Here is a 16731-nt window from a genome sequence, read left to right on the forward strand (position 1 = left end):
GAGTTCCACCGCAACAGTCGGTTACCATCTATCTATCAACTGGCCATTGTATCTCTTATTCCGAAAGACGCTACGTCGGTGGACATAGCGCGGTACCGTCCTATCTTGGTCTTAGGGGGAATCTATCGGATCATCGCCAAGGTATTGGCTACCAGGATGCGATCTGTCGCTAATCAGATCTTTTCAGATGCTCAATTTGCCTTCATTCTCCATAGACGGCTGCAACATTCATTTATTTTGGCCACAGAGGTGGTTCACTCTATAAAGTCTAGCGAGAGGCCGTTCTTTACTCTTAAACATGACTTCAACAAAGCGTATGACTCGGTGCACTGGCCTTTCCTCTTTCACATGTTGGAGAACTTTGGATTTGGTCGACGCTTCTCTAGCTGAGTGCGTGAGTTGGTCACTAATGCACAGTCCCAAATTCAGATTAACGGGGCCTGTGGTAAGCAGTTCAAGGTTGGGCGTGGTATTCGGCAAGGATGCTCCTTGTCCCCTCTGCTTTTTAACGTCGTTTCTGAAGGCATTGTAGTCTTGCTCAAGAGGGCCATGGGGTGTGGTTTTATTAAGCCACTAGGAGTTCCAGAGCAATATTCTTACTTATGCCGATGATATGATTGTTTTCAGCGTTGGATCCATCAAACAGATGTTAAGAGTCAGGCTCATCATCCTCTTCTTCCTATCGATGTCGGGCCTCTCGCTAAACAATGATAAGTGTTGCATGTCCATGATCAATGTTCCTCCGCATATGCAGGCCATTGGGCAGAAGATCTTTCAGTGTGCCACTTCGGATAAGTTTTTCTCCTACCTTGGTCTGCCGCTTCAGCTCTCACGGATTCCATCAGTTGCTTGGAACACCACTCTCCAAAAGGTTCAGACTAAAATTTTGACTTGGCAAGCCTCCTACCTTTCGATTGCTGGCAGGCTTCTCATCAAGCATGTTTTAAATGCGATGCCAAAATTTATTATGTCTATGTTCCTTATGCCTGTGGAGATCAATAAGAAGCTCTCTAGAGTTTTGACCAGGTTTCTGTGGTCTGGGCAAGGTAACAATAAAAAACGTCACCTTATGGGTTGGGAAACGATAAGGCTATCACATAATAGAGGGGGTTTGGGGATTTCAGACTCTAGGTTAAGAAGTATTGTTCTGGTTGTTAAGCAAAGTTGGCTTGCACATCAATCGGGGTCCCCTTGTGCGAATTTGCTTCAGGCTAAATATGGATCAGTGGAGTCTTTGTTTGGGGGTCAGCACGCAATTAGGTCGCCCATTTCGCATCTGCGGAGATCGTGGATTCAAGCTTGGTATGCTGTGTGGGGTGGTGAGGGCGACGACGTCGCTCAGAGCCAGTTCCTTTGTAGAGCGATCACCCCGAATGGCTCCGTCCACACTAAAGACACCTACCTTTCTCTCCTTCCGACAGGTGTGAATCGGTTCCATATGAGAATTATCTAGGGCAAAGGTCCTTCTTCGAGAGCGCGCTTCCTTGCTTGGCTTATTTTGCATGATCGGGTGCAGACGGATAGCTTCCTCAAGTCTATAGGTTTCTGTATTGTGAGTAAATGTTTTCTCTGCGAGAGGGCCGAGGAATCTGCGTTGCACATATTCTAGGAATGTCAGGTCTTTCAAGATATCTTTAAGGTTACCTGGAATAAACCGGTCGTGTCCGTGCGCCAGGAGTCTTTCACTGTAGACCTCTTGTGGGGACCCCAGCCAGTTCGTAGATGTAAAAGTTGGCGGATCATTTGGAGAACTTGGTTGCTCTCTTCCTGGTGGGCCGTTTGGATGTCGCGCAACAACGCTATTTTCAGGCAGACCCCGGTTAATTTCAACAAGTTAGTAAATTGTATTTTGGCGGATGTATACGCATCGTTACATATATGCCTTCCGGATCTTCAACGCCACTTGCCGCTAAGGCCTCCCCCGGATCCGGACTGATCGCCTCGGATTTTATTTGTATTTTCTGTATTTTGTGTCTATTTTTGGCTTGTGTGTTCTTTGTCTTGTTTGTCGGTTTGTCGGCTTGAACCTGTCGTAATGTTGATATCTTTGATTCGTCTCTCTCTCTCTCTCTCCCTCCTGGCCTGCACATTGCTCGGGTCGACCTGAATATTATTTGGTTGAGTATTTTTTATGTTCATACTCAGAAATTCGTGTCCGAATCAAGTTAGATTGACAGACCTAGTTGGGCGTTTATTTCCAATAGACTAATAACGCCCCCTACTTTTCTTTTGCAAACAGAGCCAAGAATGCCAATCACCTTTACCTTTCTGGCTTTATTCCATTATTCACATTCAACGATTGCTTATGGACAACTAGGGGTTATCAATTGCATTTTGGCCCTCAAATATCACACTTCACGATAATGAAAATCAATATCATGGTCACCCAACAAGTACTGTCAAAGGCCATAGACAGCAGAACTGAATGAGGACTTGTATAATAAATGTCATAATCTTCCTCCAACCCAAGAAACTTGAAACGGCTAGTTATAACAGATATATTCATGCACTTGTCCATAAATTCATTGTCATCTTCTCACATGCTGCAAGACAGCAAAAGCATGGAATATACAGTTTATCCTTTTTGTGTTAATGCTCCAATCGTGATGCAAAACAGAAGATTACTTACCAACTTTAGCAATGTAGCACATTGTTACATCAGATTTTATATATATATATATATATATATATATATATATATATATATATATATATATATATATATAATCTTCTCACATGCTGCAAGACGGCACTTGGGATGTTAATCTCAAACATGGAGCATATAGTTTATCCTTTTTATGTTAATGCTCCAATCTTGATGTAAAACAGAAGCACTTACCAACTTTAGCAATGTAGCACATTGTTACAACAGCTTATATATATAGTCACTAGAATATGAGAACCAGAAATATGAGCATTTCTAAGACTTTTGCAAATTCAACCATGTAAATGTGCTTGGCATGGTGAATTTGCTAGGAATCAACCATTGAATTGTGTATTTTTGATGAAAATTCGATATTTGAATGCTTGAATATTTTTGAAGATTATGAGCCATTGATTTTAAAGCCTTAAAAAGATCTCATTTATGCATCAAAATCAGATGATTCAAGAGCGTGCTCTTATAAAACCAAATATGTAGATCACATCCGTAGGGTTAGATTCAAGAGAAAATAATAAAAAATTCATGAAAAATGCATTTCACACATAGTTCTCATATTTCCAGTTCTCACATTCTAGTGACTGTATATATTGTGTGAATTTCAGTAGATGGCTTGATTTCCCTTCCTTTTGAGCGTCAACCATGCAAACCAAACTTTTCTACAATGCACATAGAGAGGTACAACAGACGAGTTGTTTGCAGAAACGGTCCACATGATTAACAAATGTGTCAGCCTCCCAAGTTGGCACCAACGAGATGCATTTGGGCCATAACTGTTAGGCAAAAAAAATTGTTATTGAAGTGCACATGGTACTTTTCACTTAACCCAGCTTGCTATGTCACATCTTGTTGTGTGGGCTGTTGTCATTTTCTGCATAAACATAGACAAAAAGCGTATTTGAAGATGCCATAGAGTGTGCGTGCGGGTGCTTGGCGTTCTCTTCAGTCAGTCGACACCCACGATGAGCCCAGACCTAAGATCGACGGTGAGCAGAACTCTGAATCCACTGAACTGAATGTAGGCTAGGTTGAGGCTAATATTGCACGACAATGGTTACTCATCATCCAATGCAACCAACCACCCCTTTATATAGTGGAGGAGGGAGAGGAGGTACAATGAATGCGGACATTCCACATCCACGTAACCTCCTCCCTTATGGCAACTGCCCTCCACTATCATGCCCACTACCCCACTAAGCTTTTAATGTCAAACCGGGTCACTCAATGGGTTGAACTTGAATCTAAATATCCAACATTCTTTCACTTGACCCATTGACACTAAAAGTATATTAAATCGAGGTTTATACCGTTATGTCAATTTAATTCTTCACGTGGGTTCACATGCTATCCTTTATCACAATGATGAATCAAATGAGTCATGGAGATGAATACTCCTCTATAAAACATCATATTCTCATTAACTATGATACAATTCACCTTCGGTGTTTAAGCATGTTTTAAATTACCTTTATGAATAGGTTGGTCTATTACCTATTCTATTGGTCCTTTAATATTGTTATTCTACTATTCTCTCTAACATTGTTATTCTGCTATTCTCTCTAACCCATATGAGAGACCTTTTATGCAAAATCAACAATTTACAAAGTCATAGAAAATCAAATACATATACACAAGTGATCACAAAATGTACTGTCATACATTCGAAGGAATTATAAAGACCCATCCCCTTTACATGTTGGGAGTACAATCTCAATGCTAGCTCTTTAGTAAGGAGATCCACAGTCATTTTCTTCATCCCAATTGTATCAATACATACTAGATGATTCTCATTCATTTCTTTAACAATAAGTATTTTAACTCCATGTGTCGATACAAGGTTGAACTCTTGTTGTTATTTGAAAAGGACATTGCTACTTCATTATCATAAAAGATCTTTAGTGGTCTCTCAATCGAGTCCACAATACCAAGACCTATAATGAAGTTTCTTATCCAAATGACCTATGATGAAGTTTCATATAGAGCAATAAATTTTGCCTTCATGGTATGAGCAACAGTGGTAGACTGTTTTTCACTTTTCTATGAGACAACACCACCCACTAGTAGGAAAATATATCTATTAGTAGATTTTCTACTGTCAATACACCCTCATAAGTCCGCATCAGAGTATCCAACGACCTCTAGGTAGTCAACTTTCCTATAGGTCAGCATATAGTCTTTTGTTCCTTATAAATAGTGCATAATCTTCTTCTCTGCCTTCCAATGCGCAATGTCTGGATTTGACTGATATCTACCAAGCATTCTCACAATATATGCTATATCAGGTCGAGTGCAGGTCTGCGCATATTGTAAACTCCCAATTGCCGAACTATATGGAATAACATTCATCTCAGCCTTCGCAATATCATCTTGAGGACAATCCTTTAGGCTCAATTTATCCCCTTTCACTATAGGTGCCGAACTGAGAGAATAATTCTTTATCCCATATCTTTTAAGAACCTTAAGGATATAGGATTTTTGAGAGAGGCGAAGGACACCCTTAGTTTTGTCATGACAGATCTTGATTCCAAGGACATATGTAGCCTCACCCATGTCCTTCATATCAAAATGAGAAGAAAGAAAAACTTTTATCTCATGCAACAGTCTCAAGTCATTAGTTGCAAAAAAATTATTGTCAACATATAAAACCAAAATTATGAACTTACTCCCACTAATCTTTATGTAAATGCATTGATTAACAATGTTTTCAGTAAATTCAATATTCATAATTACCTGATTGAACTTTTTATACCACTGACGAAAGGCCTGTTTAAGTCCATAAATTGACTTATTCAATTTGTAAACTAAGTTATTCGAGTCATCTATACTGAAACCAGGATGTTATTGCATATATACCTCCTCATTCAGAGCCCCATTCAAGAAGACAATTTTCATATCCATCTGATGTAGCTCTAAATCAAAATGAGCTACGAGGGTCATAATTATCCTCAACGATTCCTTAGTTGAGACATGAGAAAAAAACTTATTATAATCAATGCCCTCTATCTGTGTGAAACCTTTTGCAATAAACCTAGACTTGTACCTCTTCACATGACCTTTAGAGTCAATTTTGGTCTTATAAACCCATTTACAACTAACAGGTCTAACTCTATCAGGTCAAGGTATAAGATCCCACACTTGGTTCTTTGTCATAGAGTCAAGCTCTTCTTTCATGACATTGATCAAATGTGTTGATCTTTCACTTTCAATGGCTTCTGCAAATGTGAAGGGATCTTCATCAATGTCTATGAAATCATTCGTCTCTTGTAAATACACCACATAGTTCGAATAGATAGCATATTTTCTGATTCTTGTGGACCTCCATACAAGTGCTCAATGTAGTTTAAAATGAGTCTTTGTATCCTGTTGTTGTATATCCTCATCAACAACCAGATCTAGTTGGGATTGATGTTCATTGACCAAAGTTTTTCTTACATTATCCGAAGGGACAATGATAGAAAAATTGAGTCTTTATCCTTAGTAGGTGTGAAACGTGAATCCTGCATTTCCTCAAAAGTAATATATTAAGACACATTTATCCCAACAGAACCATTTTCAAGAAATCTTGCTTTATATGTTTCTACTATCTGTGATGTATGAGAAGAACAATAAAACCTAAAGCCTTTTGACCTTTCTGGATAACCAATGAAGAAATCACTAGTTGTCTTACGATCAAAAGCTTTTATATGTGGGTTATACAATTTAGTTTATGCCAGACATTCCCATATGTGCATATATGACAAAGAAGGTTTCCTACCTGTCTATAACTCGTAAGAAATCTTTTGAGCAACCTTCGTATGAACCTTATTCAAAATATGCACTATTGTCCTAAGAGCTTCACCCTATATGGTCAAAGGAAGGTTTGAGTGATTCAACATCGCTCAAACCATTTCTTTAAGCATAATGTTTTTCCTTTCAGCTACACAATTTTGGTAAGCACTACCAGGCATGGTATACTGAGGTACAATGTCTTCTTCTTTTAGAAACTGCACTAATGACCCTTCCTTTTATCCCATCTCAGTGAAACAACTATAATATTTGTCACTTCTATCAGACTTGACAACCTTAATAACTTCATCGGTTTATTTCTCTACTTCTTGCTTGAAGTCCTTAAAACCTGAAAGACTTCTGCTTTTTCAAATAATAAGTACATATATATATATATATACTGTGAGTAATCGTCTATAAATGTGACAAAATACTTTTCACCCATATAATACAGTGAAAAAGGGTTGCACACATCCGTAAGCACTATTTCTAACTTCCCATTACTACGTTTGGCATCTTTCTTATACGTGTTAGACTGCTTAGCCTTTATACAGTAACACATGACTCTATATTCGTAAAATCAAGGGATCCAAGGATTTCCTCTTTCACGAGTCTTTGGACTCTCTCTTTCGAGATATGTCCTAACATTCAATGCCAAAGCAAATAGGATTGATCATCCTTTAGGCCACGTTTATTGCCAATCATTGTGTTCTTAATGGAGTGAGATTCTCGAATTTGGAATTTGGTTCTTAATAGATACAAACCAACACACATATATGCACAACCTATATTCATTAAGTTTTTCATAATAATAAGCTTAGAATTTTCAAATTTAAATACAAATCCAAACTTATCAAGTTTTAAAATTGAAATCAGGTTTCAACTATATGATGAAACATATAATGTATAAACCAAATCCAATATGAATCCTGACTCTAACACATTTCTGCAGGACTCAACGTTTTTGACATGCAAACACATCCTATTTCTAGAAAAGATGTTTTTTTCATGATCTGTTGGTTTCCTCTTGTTCAGAAATGTCTGCAAAGATTTGATAATGTGTACCATAGCACCAGAATCAATCTACCAACTATGCAATGAAACATGAATTAAATTACATTCATGAGAAACAAATGACTTATTACCTTTATTTTTAAGCCACTTTTTATACTTCAAATAATCCACTTTCTTATGCCCCTTCTTTTTGTAGAAGAAACACTTTACAGAAGAGCCTCCTGACTGAGATTTAGCTTTTGCCTGAGAGTTTGAACTCTCCCCAATGGTATTCTTTTGATTCTTTTTCTTAAAAGAGCTTTTCTTTGGCCTCGAACTTTGTTTATTCTTATGAGAGGCCATATGTGCACTTGACACCCTCTCACCCTTCAATCTCTCTTCCTCTTCAATACACTTGTCCAAAAAGTCATTAAAAGACCACTTGTCATTATGTGTGTTGTAAGAGATTTTGAAGGGTCCATACTCAGTAGGTAACGAGGTCAAGACCAGATGAACTAAGAAGGAGTCAGAGATGACAAACTTCATGTCATTCAATTGAGTCATAATATTTCTCATTTCTAAAGTGTGCTGTCGAATGTGACTGTTGTTAGAATATTTCATAGACACTAATTTGGATATGAGTGTACTAACCCTTGCCTTATTAGAAGTGATGAATTGAGCATCAATGGTTCCCAAAAGTTTTTTTATTATCCTGCAGTGAGGAATGGTGCCTCAAATATTCTTAGCCACCTGAGATTGCAAAAGCAATAGGCTAAGTCTGTTTGAGTGCTCCCACTTTTCAGAGGCAACCTTCTGATCGGCTGTACTCTACTCTGTAGGAGTGGGTGGTTCATCAATTCTAAGGGCCAGATCTAAATTCATATAACCTAAAGCGAATAACACAAATTCTTTTCAATCTAAAAATTTAGATCCGTCTAAAAGAGGAATACTACTAGAACTGTCGATGAGGAAGAAACCTGATACAATAAGAAACGAAAACAGAAAGTCACTACTATTATTGCTCAAATGAGACTCGTGTTGAAAAGGTAAAAGTGAAACCCTTTATTTTCACCTTTTCTGAGACAAGCATAGTTGAGTCATTATTGTTCCACTTTGGTGGAAACGACAATACTCATAGTTGCTCCATCTTTTCAATTCTCAAAGAATTGACTTCAGTTGGTGAAACTAGCAGATAATGTATCTAGAGGCAATTCAACAGTGTACCTTTGGGGTACAAACATGCTTCATGGGCTGAAATATATATCTACTATCATACTTTAAAAATTTGGAGCACAACGACCTACCTTTGGGTAGAATCGATGTTTCATAAATTCACACGCAATCATAATAACGAATCTTAATACGGTCCAAAGAATCTTTAATCAACACGACTTAGATCACTTTGGTGATTACATGAATCGGTCAATCAAGATCTTTTACCGAAAATATATTTGTATTATAGAGCACGCCCATGCACACATATAAATGCATGTTTATTCATGACAAAAAATACAAGTTCATGCTTCAACTAATATGCATAAACTAATTGTCATGAATTTAGTTATAATTCATGCTTAAAACCATAATGCATAACTTAATAAACATAAAACACATCAATTAACATGCATAAGTCATGCATTATTTAGAATAAACACTTTATAAAATATGAAAAATAACAAAAGCATGCTCGTATGGGTAAAACCCAGGGTCCACAAGCAGGAACCAATATGAAAACACCCTGAACCGGTCTAAAATAGCCCCGAACCGGTCATCCAAGGGTCCAAACTGGTTTAGAACCTTACGAACTGGTATTAAATATGAACAAAAGTTCATAAAACCCTATAACCGTATGCCAAAATCTCTGTATCTTCATATATTTATGAAAACAGGGTCTTAGTATCTCAGAACCGTAAAAAACTGGAAAAATTAATCAAAAATGGCTCTGAACTGGTCCCAAAAAGGGTCATATCAGTCATAGATTCGGTTTAATTTCAAATAGTATTTGGACCCTGCAGAAGCATGGGTCCGATTCGGTTTGAAATAGGCTTGGTTCTGACCCGGTCTGAACTGAATCCGGGTTTGACCCAGTCCAAACTTTACCCGGGTCTGACCCAGTTCGAAATGGACCCGGGTCTGACCCAGTCCTAACCGAACCCAAGTTGGACCCGGTCCAAAATGGACCTGAGTCTGGCCTGGATCAGACCCAGACCCAAAACCATTATGGGTCCAGGTCTGATCCAATGAAAAATGACAGACCCGATCCACCTGAAAAGGGTTTGGATCGAGCCTGTTACCATGTCATAAAGATGGTCCGGATCCGGCTATCCAACGTTAAAATAAAAATGTTTTTGTTTACATTGCCTGAGAAAACTGAAACGGTTTCTCTCTTAGGTTTCACCAGCAACCCTCATCGTCGAAACGACGACCCACGTCGCCTGAGCGACAACCCACACCGGAGCCTAGCCGACGACTATCATCGGTGCTCTCAGTGACGCATCCCCGACGACAGGTAAGGATTTGATTTTTTTTATGGATCTGCCGCTGGAGCTGTCGGTAAATCGGCGATGTCGCTGGGCAGCTGGCGGTGCCGACAAGACTGCCACTGCCCTTTCACCTCCCCGGTGAAAAAACCACTGGCCGAAAACCCCAGCCTGACGACTAAAGGGTTTTTAAAGGATGAGGGTTTTCAACCCAGCTTGTCGCTCTGGATGTTAGGTGACGCCGGACAGACCATGACGCAGATGAAACGACAGTCGAAAGCCTCCACTTTTCGGATCTCTGGCAAGATTAGCTGCCCCGACACAACCCCATGACTGAAGTATCAACCAAGGTTTTGTAAATGGGGGTTTTCAAAACCCTGGTTGTCGCACGTCCCCAGACGAACACCGGCCATACGACGAAAACACCCCCCCCCCCCATTCGGCAATGTTCCACAGTGACCCTGGTGACGGGCGACCAACCTGCAACCCTACAGTGCAAGGGTTTGTTCCTCTTTTTTTTATTATTTAAAGAAAGGGTCGTCGGGACAACCATCGCTACCGGCGGCTGGCAGGATAAGGCATCAGAGACAACAACCCCTGTTCACCTGCTATCACTAAATGTGTGACCCCCTCCTTTGGCTTCAACGAAAGTTGGGAAGGGGTACACACAGATCCATAGGCGAACCTCTTTGAATGGGCATACACATATGCCGACTCCATTCAATTACCTGTCAGTGCTGAGAAAAAATGACAACAGGCTTGAGTCTGCGTTAATAGGCTCGAGTCTGCGGCAATCGTCGAAAGGGCCAACTCACACCCACGCGCAGCAGAAGCATGGTGGGCTCATAACCCAATGTAGTTGTTTCTTGCGTAAACATATACAAAAAGCATACTTGAAGACGCCATAGAGTGCGCATGCGGGTGCTTGACGTTCTCCTCCGCCGATCGAAGCTCACGATGAGCTCAGACTTAAAGTCGATGATGAGCAGGACCCTGAACCCACTGAACAGAATGTAGGATAGGCTAGGGTTGATAATGTATGACAATGGTTACTCATCATCTAATGCAACCAGCCACCCCTTTATATAGTTGAGAAGGTACAATGAATGTGAATCTTTCTTATAGCATTAAGTGCCCTCATCTATAATGCCCACTACCCCACTAAGCTTTTAATGTCAAATCGGGTCACTCAATGAGTTGGACCCGAATCCAAATGTCTAAAGTGGGGGCAACCCTGCAACATTAGATGCAGGGTCAGGAAATAGCTCCTTGTGCAATTATATGATTTTGCTAACTGTATGTAAATGATCCCATGCGTGCAGTGTAGATTCCCTTCAGAACTCTAGAATCCTATGAAAGTTCATATTGATGATGCTAAGAGTTGCTAGAAATGAGTGCGGATGAGCACAGAGCAACCTCTGTCAGTAACCCGTTAGAGGTCACCCGGATGCCGTTCATCCATGCAAGAAGAACGGCATCAAAAACACCATGATTGGACTCAACATCTCCTACCCCTCGATGGGTCCCATGTTTCCTTTCAGAACCAAAGATGCCCTAGATGAACGACATCTAGAGTTTGCAAAATAAGGGCAGAAGACATAGTTCAACCATGGTATTTTAGATGCCGTTCATGGCATGAATGAAGGGCATCAGAGTGACCTCTGACAGGCCTGATGCGCATTCCCTAGAAATAGGAGAAACATGTAAGCAACTGACCGCCTCTCACACCAACTGGGGCTCCGCTTGTCTGGTAGCAGTAGCTAGTGCACGTCCCCTTGTGTTGGGACGTTGCAAGTTCAAATCCCAATGATATTCTTGTATAACTGGTAGGGGTCTGCCTAACCCAGCTTGCCTTTCAAAAAAAAAAAAAAACTGAGAGCCTCTCAGAGCCTGTCTCCATGATACATCACAGGCCACCAAGGACCATCTCAGCATGTAAGGTTGTTTGGTGCTGTGCTCGAAAAGGTTCTTACAAGTTACATGGCCTTCCAGTCAAGGTACTCTACCTGTACATTACATAGGGTACCCCTAACAAGTTGGCTAGATATTAGACATGGCCTTGCATGACCTTTACTTTTGCTTGAGGTACTCGACCTACATATACAACAACTACTTGGCTAGATATTGCACTTACCGTTGATTTGCCTGGCCCTAAACATAATAATTTTGATTACTTTATGTTAGAAGCACTTGGCAGGGCTAGGAAACGAGACAACTTGTGGTTAGGCTTGTAAAGAGCTCATTCCAACTCAAAAAATAGGCTCAGTAAGCTGAGCACTTTAACAAGCGGGTATGAGCCAAGTTGAGCCAAAAACTTGCTTGGCTTATATTGCCTTGTTATATATATATTTTGAAAGGCAAGCTGGCCTACCCCTACCAGATATCTGTTAAGCCCCATGTGTTGGACATTTCAGATCGGGTCCAACCTTGAGTGACCCCGTTTGATACAAGGCACTATTAATGAAGGGTATTACTTGGAAGGGGGGTTACATGACATACATCAATGCCAAACCCGCCCCCCCCCCCCTCTCCTCCCACTATAAATTGAGGCATGGTTGCTTAATGAGTGAAACCAAAGTACTTTCTTTCTCTCATTTGGGTTCAGGGTCCTGCTCACCATTGACTTGAAAGCCTATCTTAGGCATCGATAGACTTAGGAGAATGTTGAGCACCTGCAACAACGCTCTTTTCATCTAGGCTACCAGTATGTATTTTGTTTATTACATTCAGATTTAAGCCAACACCATATGGTAGAGGGATTCAAACATGGGCCTACAGCTTGGCACAAGACCCCACCTACCACATGGGATACCACCTTGGTGGTATCTTAGATATATTTTATATCATATAGTGCAATGTAGAATAAATAGTAAATGTTTTGCTTGCAGGCAATGGATTTAGAGTTTCAAATCCTATTGACCTATTGCTTTCAACTTTCTTTTCCATAACAAAGCTGGGGGAATTAGGGCCCCTCCCTTTTACAAATAGCATTTAGCCAACTCACACAGGCCATAGGCCTGTTCATACTACCAGACAGTTACTCAACCCCTCATATAACAGTGGGGCTTGCAATGTCCCCACAGCATGGTGACTTGCACAAACTGCTCCTACCAAACAATGGAAGTCCACCGTTGAAACAGTTCATTCTTTCTACGAAAGAGTCAACTTGTGGTTAGTTCAATTGATCTAAAGTTCAAATCCTGTTAAGCCCTGTTTTAGAGATAGAAGGGAGATGATATTTAATGAGGGTTTAACTAATACCACCCACCCCCACAGGTGTTTGGGAGCCCAACTTTTTGCCATTGATTCCAAATATCGCCTAATTTGACTACCTTATTCAATGAGGGTTTAACTAATACCACCCACACCTAATTTGACTACCTTATATACGAGGTGTCCGCCTCGTGGGTGTGGTGCGCCTCGAGTCAAAAGCACGCCTTGAGGGGCATGAGGCACACGCCTAATACCCTGAGAACTTTATAGTTGCGCACAGAGGCATAGAGTGATGCGCCTTGCTTCGAGGCGCGCTTTTGACAACTTGGCTTTGAACCTAATGTCTATGAATGGTACACCAGGAAATATCAGTTGGACTCTTGCGCAGTACAAAATGACATACATTTCAACTTTGAAAATTAGTTCAAGAGAACAAGTTTTCTTATTGAATAACTGGACTTTGACACACTTTTCTGGCATCTCCACACAGGTGTTCAAGCTGAAGGACGCCAAGAGTTTGATACACAGGGTGAACATCCTTGCTGCAAGGCCAAAGCAGTGGGGAGGTGAAGGAATGGTTGAGGCCATGAATCCATCCCCAACTGCCCTGAACGGATGGCTTCCTTCATTATGAAAAAAAAGAAGATTGAATCAAGTGCTACTCACAAAACTTGTTGGCCCCCATTCTTTTATCAAATGATCATAAATTTTGTGGAAGCTCAGCCGGTAAATGTTCCAACATTGCTTATGAAAAACAAAAAATCGTCAAAGTGTGTTGAAAGGGTACTGTAAGAAATTGAATCAAGCACTAGTCGCATGAGTTAAGTTGCTTATTCTTTAACTAAATGATCACAAAGTCTCTCTTTTTCAACCTTGAAAACCTTTGCAGAAGATATAGTAGTGGTAAGGATGAAAACATTTGCATTGTGACATTTTATAATAATTACATGTCATAGATCAGCATTATTTAATCTATGCATTCAAAATTGTCATGGTAAATTTATGTAGTGGTATGACGAGGAGGTGATGGCAGATGATGTACTTTTGCAAGGAAAATGATATATTGGCTTTGTTTTATAATCGATGGCAGACCAAAGTCCAAAATCTGCAACTTAAGAGAATCGATGGCGTTTCTTCTCTAACGATCCAAAATCTGTAAAGTCTTCACGTAAAACATATTTTTTACTAAATAAATTATTAAGAACAAATACATTGGTCTGATCAATAAAATGCTCAAACAATAAAGAAGGGAAGCCGTCCTATCTTATTTTAGACCAGCATGGCCTTCTGAATTGTTAAAAGAGGTCGGGGTAGGCCTAGGAAGACATGGATGGAGGTGATAATAAAGGATATCAATGCTTTGAACCTCACCGACGACATGGCATTGGATAGAAATGAATGGAGGAGAAGGATTCATGTGGAAGACCCATAATGATTTTCTTTGTTGGTTCATATCGCTGACCCCAATTGTTTTGGGATGAAGGCGTAGTTGTTGTTGTTGTTGTTGTATGGCCTTCTGAATTGTAACTAGGACGGTCAACGTGTTGGGTGTCGGGTACTCAACTCGTCATGTATACACGCAAATAACAAATTGCCATGTTCGGGTTCAGGTTTTGCCGGGTCATGAAAATGGAATTGTTATACCAACCTAGTGAAAACAGGATTTCAGAAAAGAGAATTCAAGCCTAGAGGCACGTTCTTAAGATCGCTATCTTTAGAACTTCAATCGCCCCACTCCGGAAATTCCGAAGATGCGAAAAAGGGTTTTGTTACGACTGAGTTCCCAGGATACAACTAGGCTTGAACCTCAAGAGAGTCACTGCTTCGCAAGAACAGATGACCTCTCCCACACATGAACTCTGCAAGCCAAACCGAGAAGAAAGAAAGGAGAAAACTGGAGAGTCAGAAATTCTGATATCCAAAAGACGAAGATAGAAGATATTTATAACCTTTTAGAGAGGCCAAAACGTTTTGCGATAAATGAGATTAAAGGCCATAAATCTGACAGTTTGAAAATAGGATGAAAGGTACCTGAACGGTCACCCACCTTTGACTGTCAATCAAAGGCCTCCAAAACCGTCCAACAGTCACAAAGCGCCTTAAACTCAATATAAATGCTATTAAAACCTTTCAAACGGCCAGATGTCTCAAAACCGAAAAATCAAAATGGATATTTGCGCCTCATATGCACCTCGCACCGCTGCGAGCGTGCGAAGTGCAAAGTGCGCCATCAAAACGCCACATTGCGCCTCAAGCGCCCTTGCGCACGCACGCGCGCGCGCGCGTGTGCGCGAACGGCGCGTCCGTTGCTACACGATGCGCAGCAACGTCCGCAATCCACCTAAATACTCAAGGCTTACCAAAGTAAAGAATAGATTACAAACTCTCTATTTAAACCTCTTGAAAAGCTTTTCTCTCTTAGATATGGGACTAAACTTTTCAAAACACTTTTGATAGTAACCATTAATAATTTAAAACTTTCCTAACAATCCTCCACTAGTTTTAAAATATATTTGGCTTGCATAGAAACCTATGCATTAGTGAGAGTGTCTGCATGACTTGAACCCCCACTATTAGAAAGAAAACCTAAATTAACCAAGGTGCTAAGTGGACTTACCTTGAACTTAGCTCCTTATATTGTTAACGGAGTTTTCAATCATACATCGGTTTCCAAAAGTCCGATTGTGTGGATTTCATGTTGGCACATTTAGAGCCTTGTGCTTTCCTGGATTCATGAGTGCTCTAGAGAATTGCCAATTCTCATAAGAAACGGCTCACATTTCAACACTCATATAGGTGAGTTTGTCTAGGTGTACTGTAACACACACCTTAGCCTTAAGGCCTACAAACTCATTAAGAGCTATTAGCTCAACCCTCATATTAGTTACAGCTCATGAGCACACATCAGTAATGGGCTTACATAAATATGCTCAATATCTGTCATTCACCAATTCGTTTCCCATTGAACCTATGCATGTGGGATCTCCAACGCTCTAGGTTGGGTATCCTTAGGTGATGACTTAATTGGCTTAATTCCCATTCCCCTCGATGTTTTATTGATGACATCTCTCGAAAGGCCTTTCGTAAATGGGTCTGCCAAATTTTGACATGACTTCACATATTTCAATGAAATAATATTGTCATCAATCATTTGTCTTATAAAACTGTGTCTTAGACTAATATGTCTAGACTTCCCATTGTATTTCATATTACCTGCTTTACATATAGCTGATTGGCTATCACAAAACATTGAAATAGCAGGTATAGGCTTCTCACCTAGTGGAATATCCACTAGCATATTCTTAAGCCATTCAGCTTCTCTACAAGCAGATGCCAAAGCAATAAACTCAGATTCCATTGTAGAATGAGTTATACAGGTCTGTTTCTTAGACCCCCATGCAACTGCTCCTCCTCCAAGGGTAAAAACCCAACCACTCGTAGACTTGGAATCTTCAAAGTCAGTATTCCAACTTGCATCACTATACCCTTCAATAACAACAGGAAACTCGGTATAGTGAATTCCATAGTCTAAAGTATGCTTTAGATATCTAAGAATCCTGTTCACTGCATTCCAGTGTTGATGACCAGGATTATTAGTGTATCTACACACTTTACTCATTG

The 16731-nt window shown here is 40.2% G+C and overlaps 1 protein-coding gene across 1 annotated transcript; it reads left to right on the top strand.

The window, feature by feature from the left end:
• The first annotated feature begins 685 nt into the window (after positions 1-685).
• LOC149816189 (uncharacterized) lies at positions 686-1453 on the top strand. The gene has a single exon (XM_089988066.1). The coding sequence runs from the start codon at positions 686-688 to the stop codon at positions 1451-1453; it is 768 nt and encodes a 255-aa protein (XP_089844192.1).
• The last annotated feature ends 15278 nt before the right edge of the window (positions 1454-16731 follow it).

Source organism: Nuphar pumila, chromosome 14 (assembly GCF_984573655.1).
Source record: "Nuphar pumila chromosome 14, dmNupPumi1.hap1.1, whole genome shotgun sequence".
NCBI classification, from domain to species: Eukaryota; Viridiplantae; Streptophyta; class Magnoliopsida; order Nymphaeales; family Nymphaeaceae; genus Nuphar; species Nuphar pumila.

What these genes read in the sequence shown, in the direction of transcription:
- LOC149816189 (XM_089988066.1), top strand. Translation starts at nt 686, where the DNA reads ATGTCGGGCCTCTCGCTAAACAATGATAAGTGTTGCATGTCCATGATC.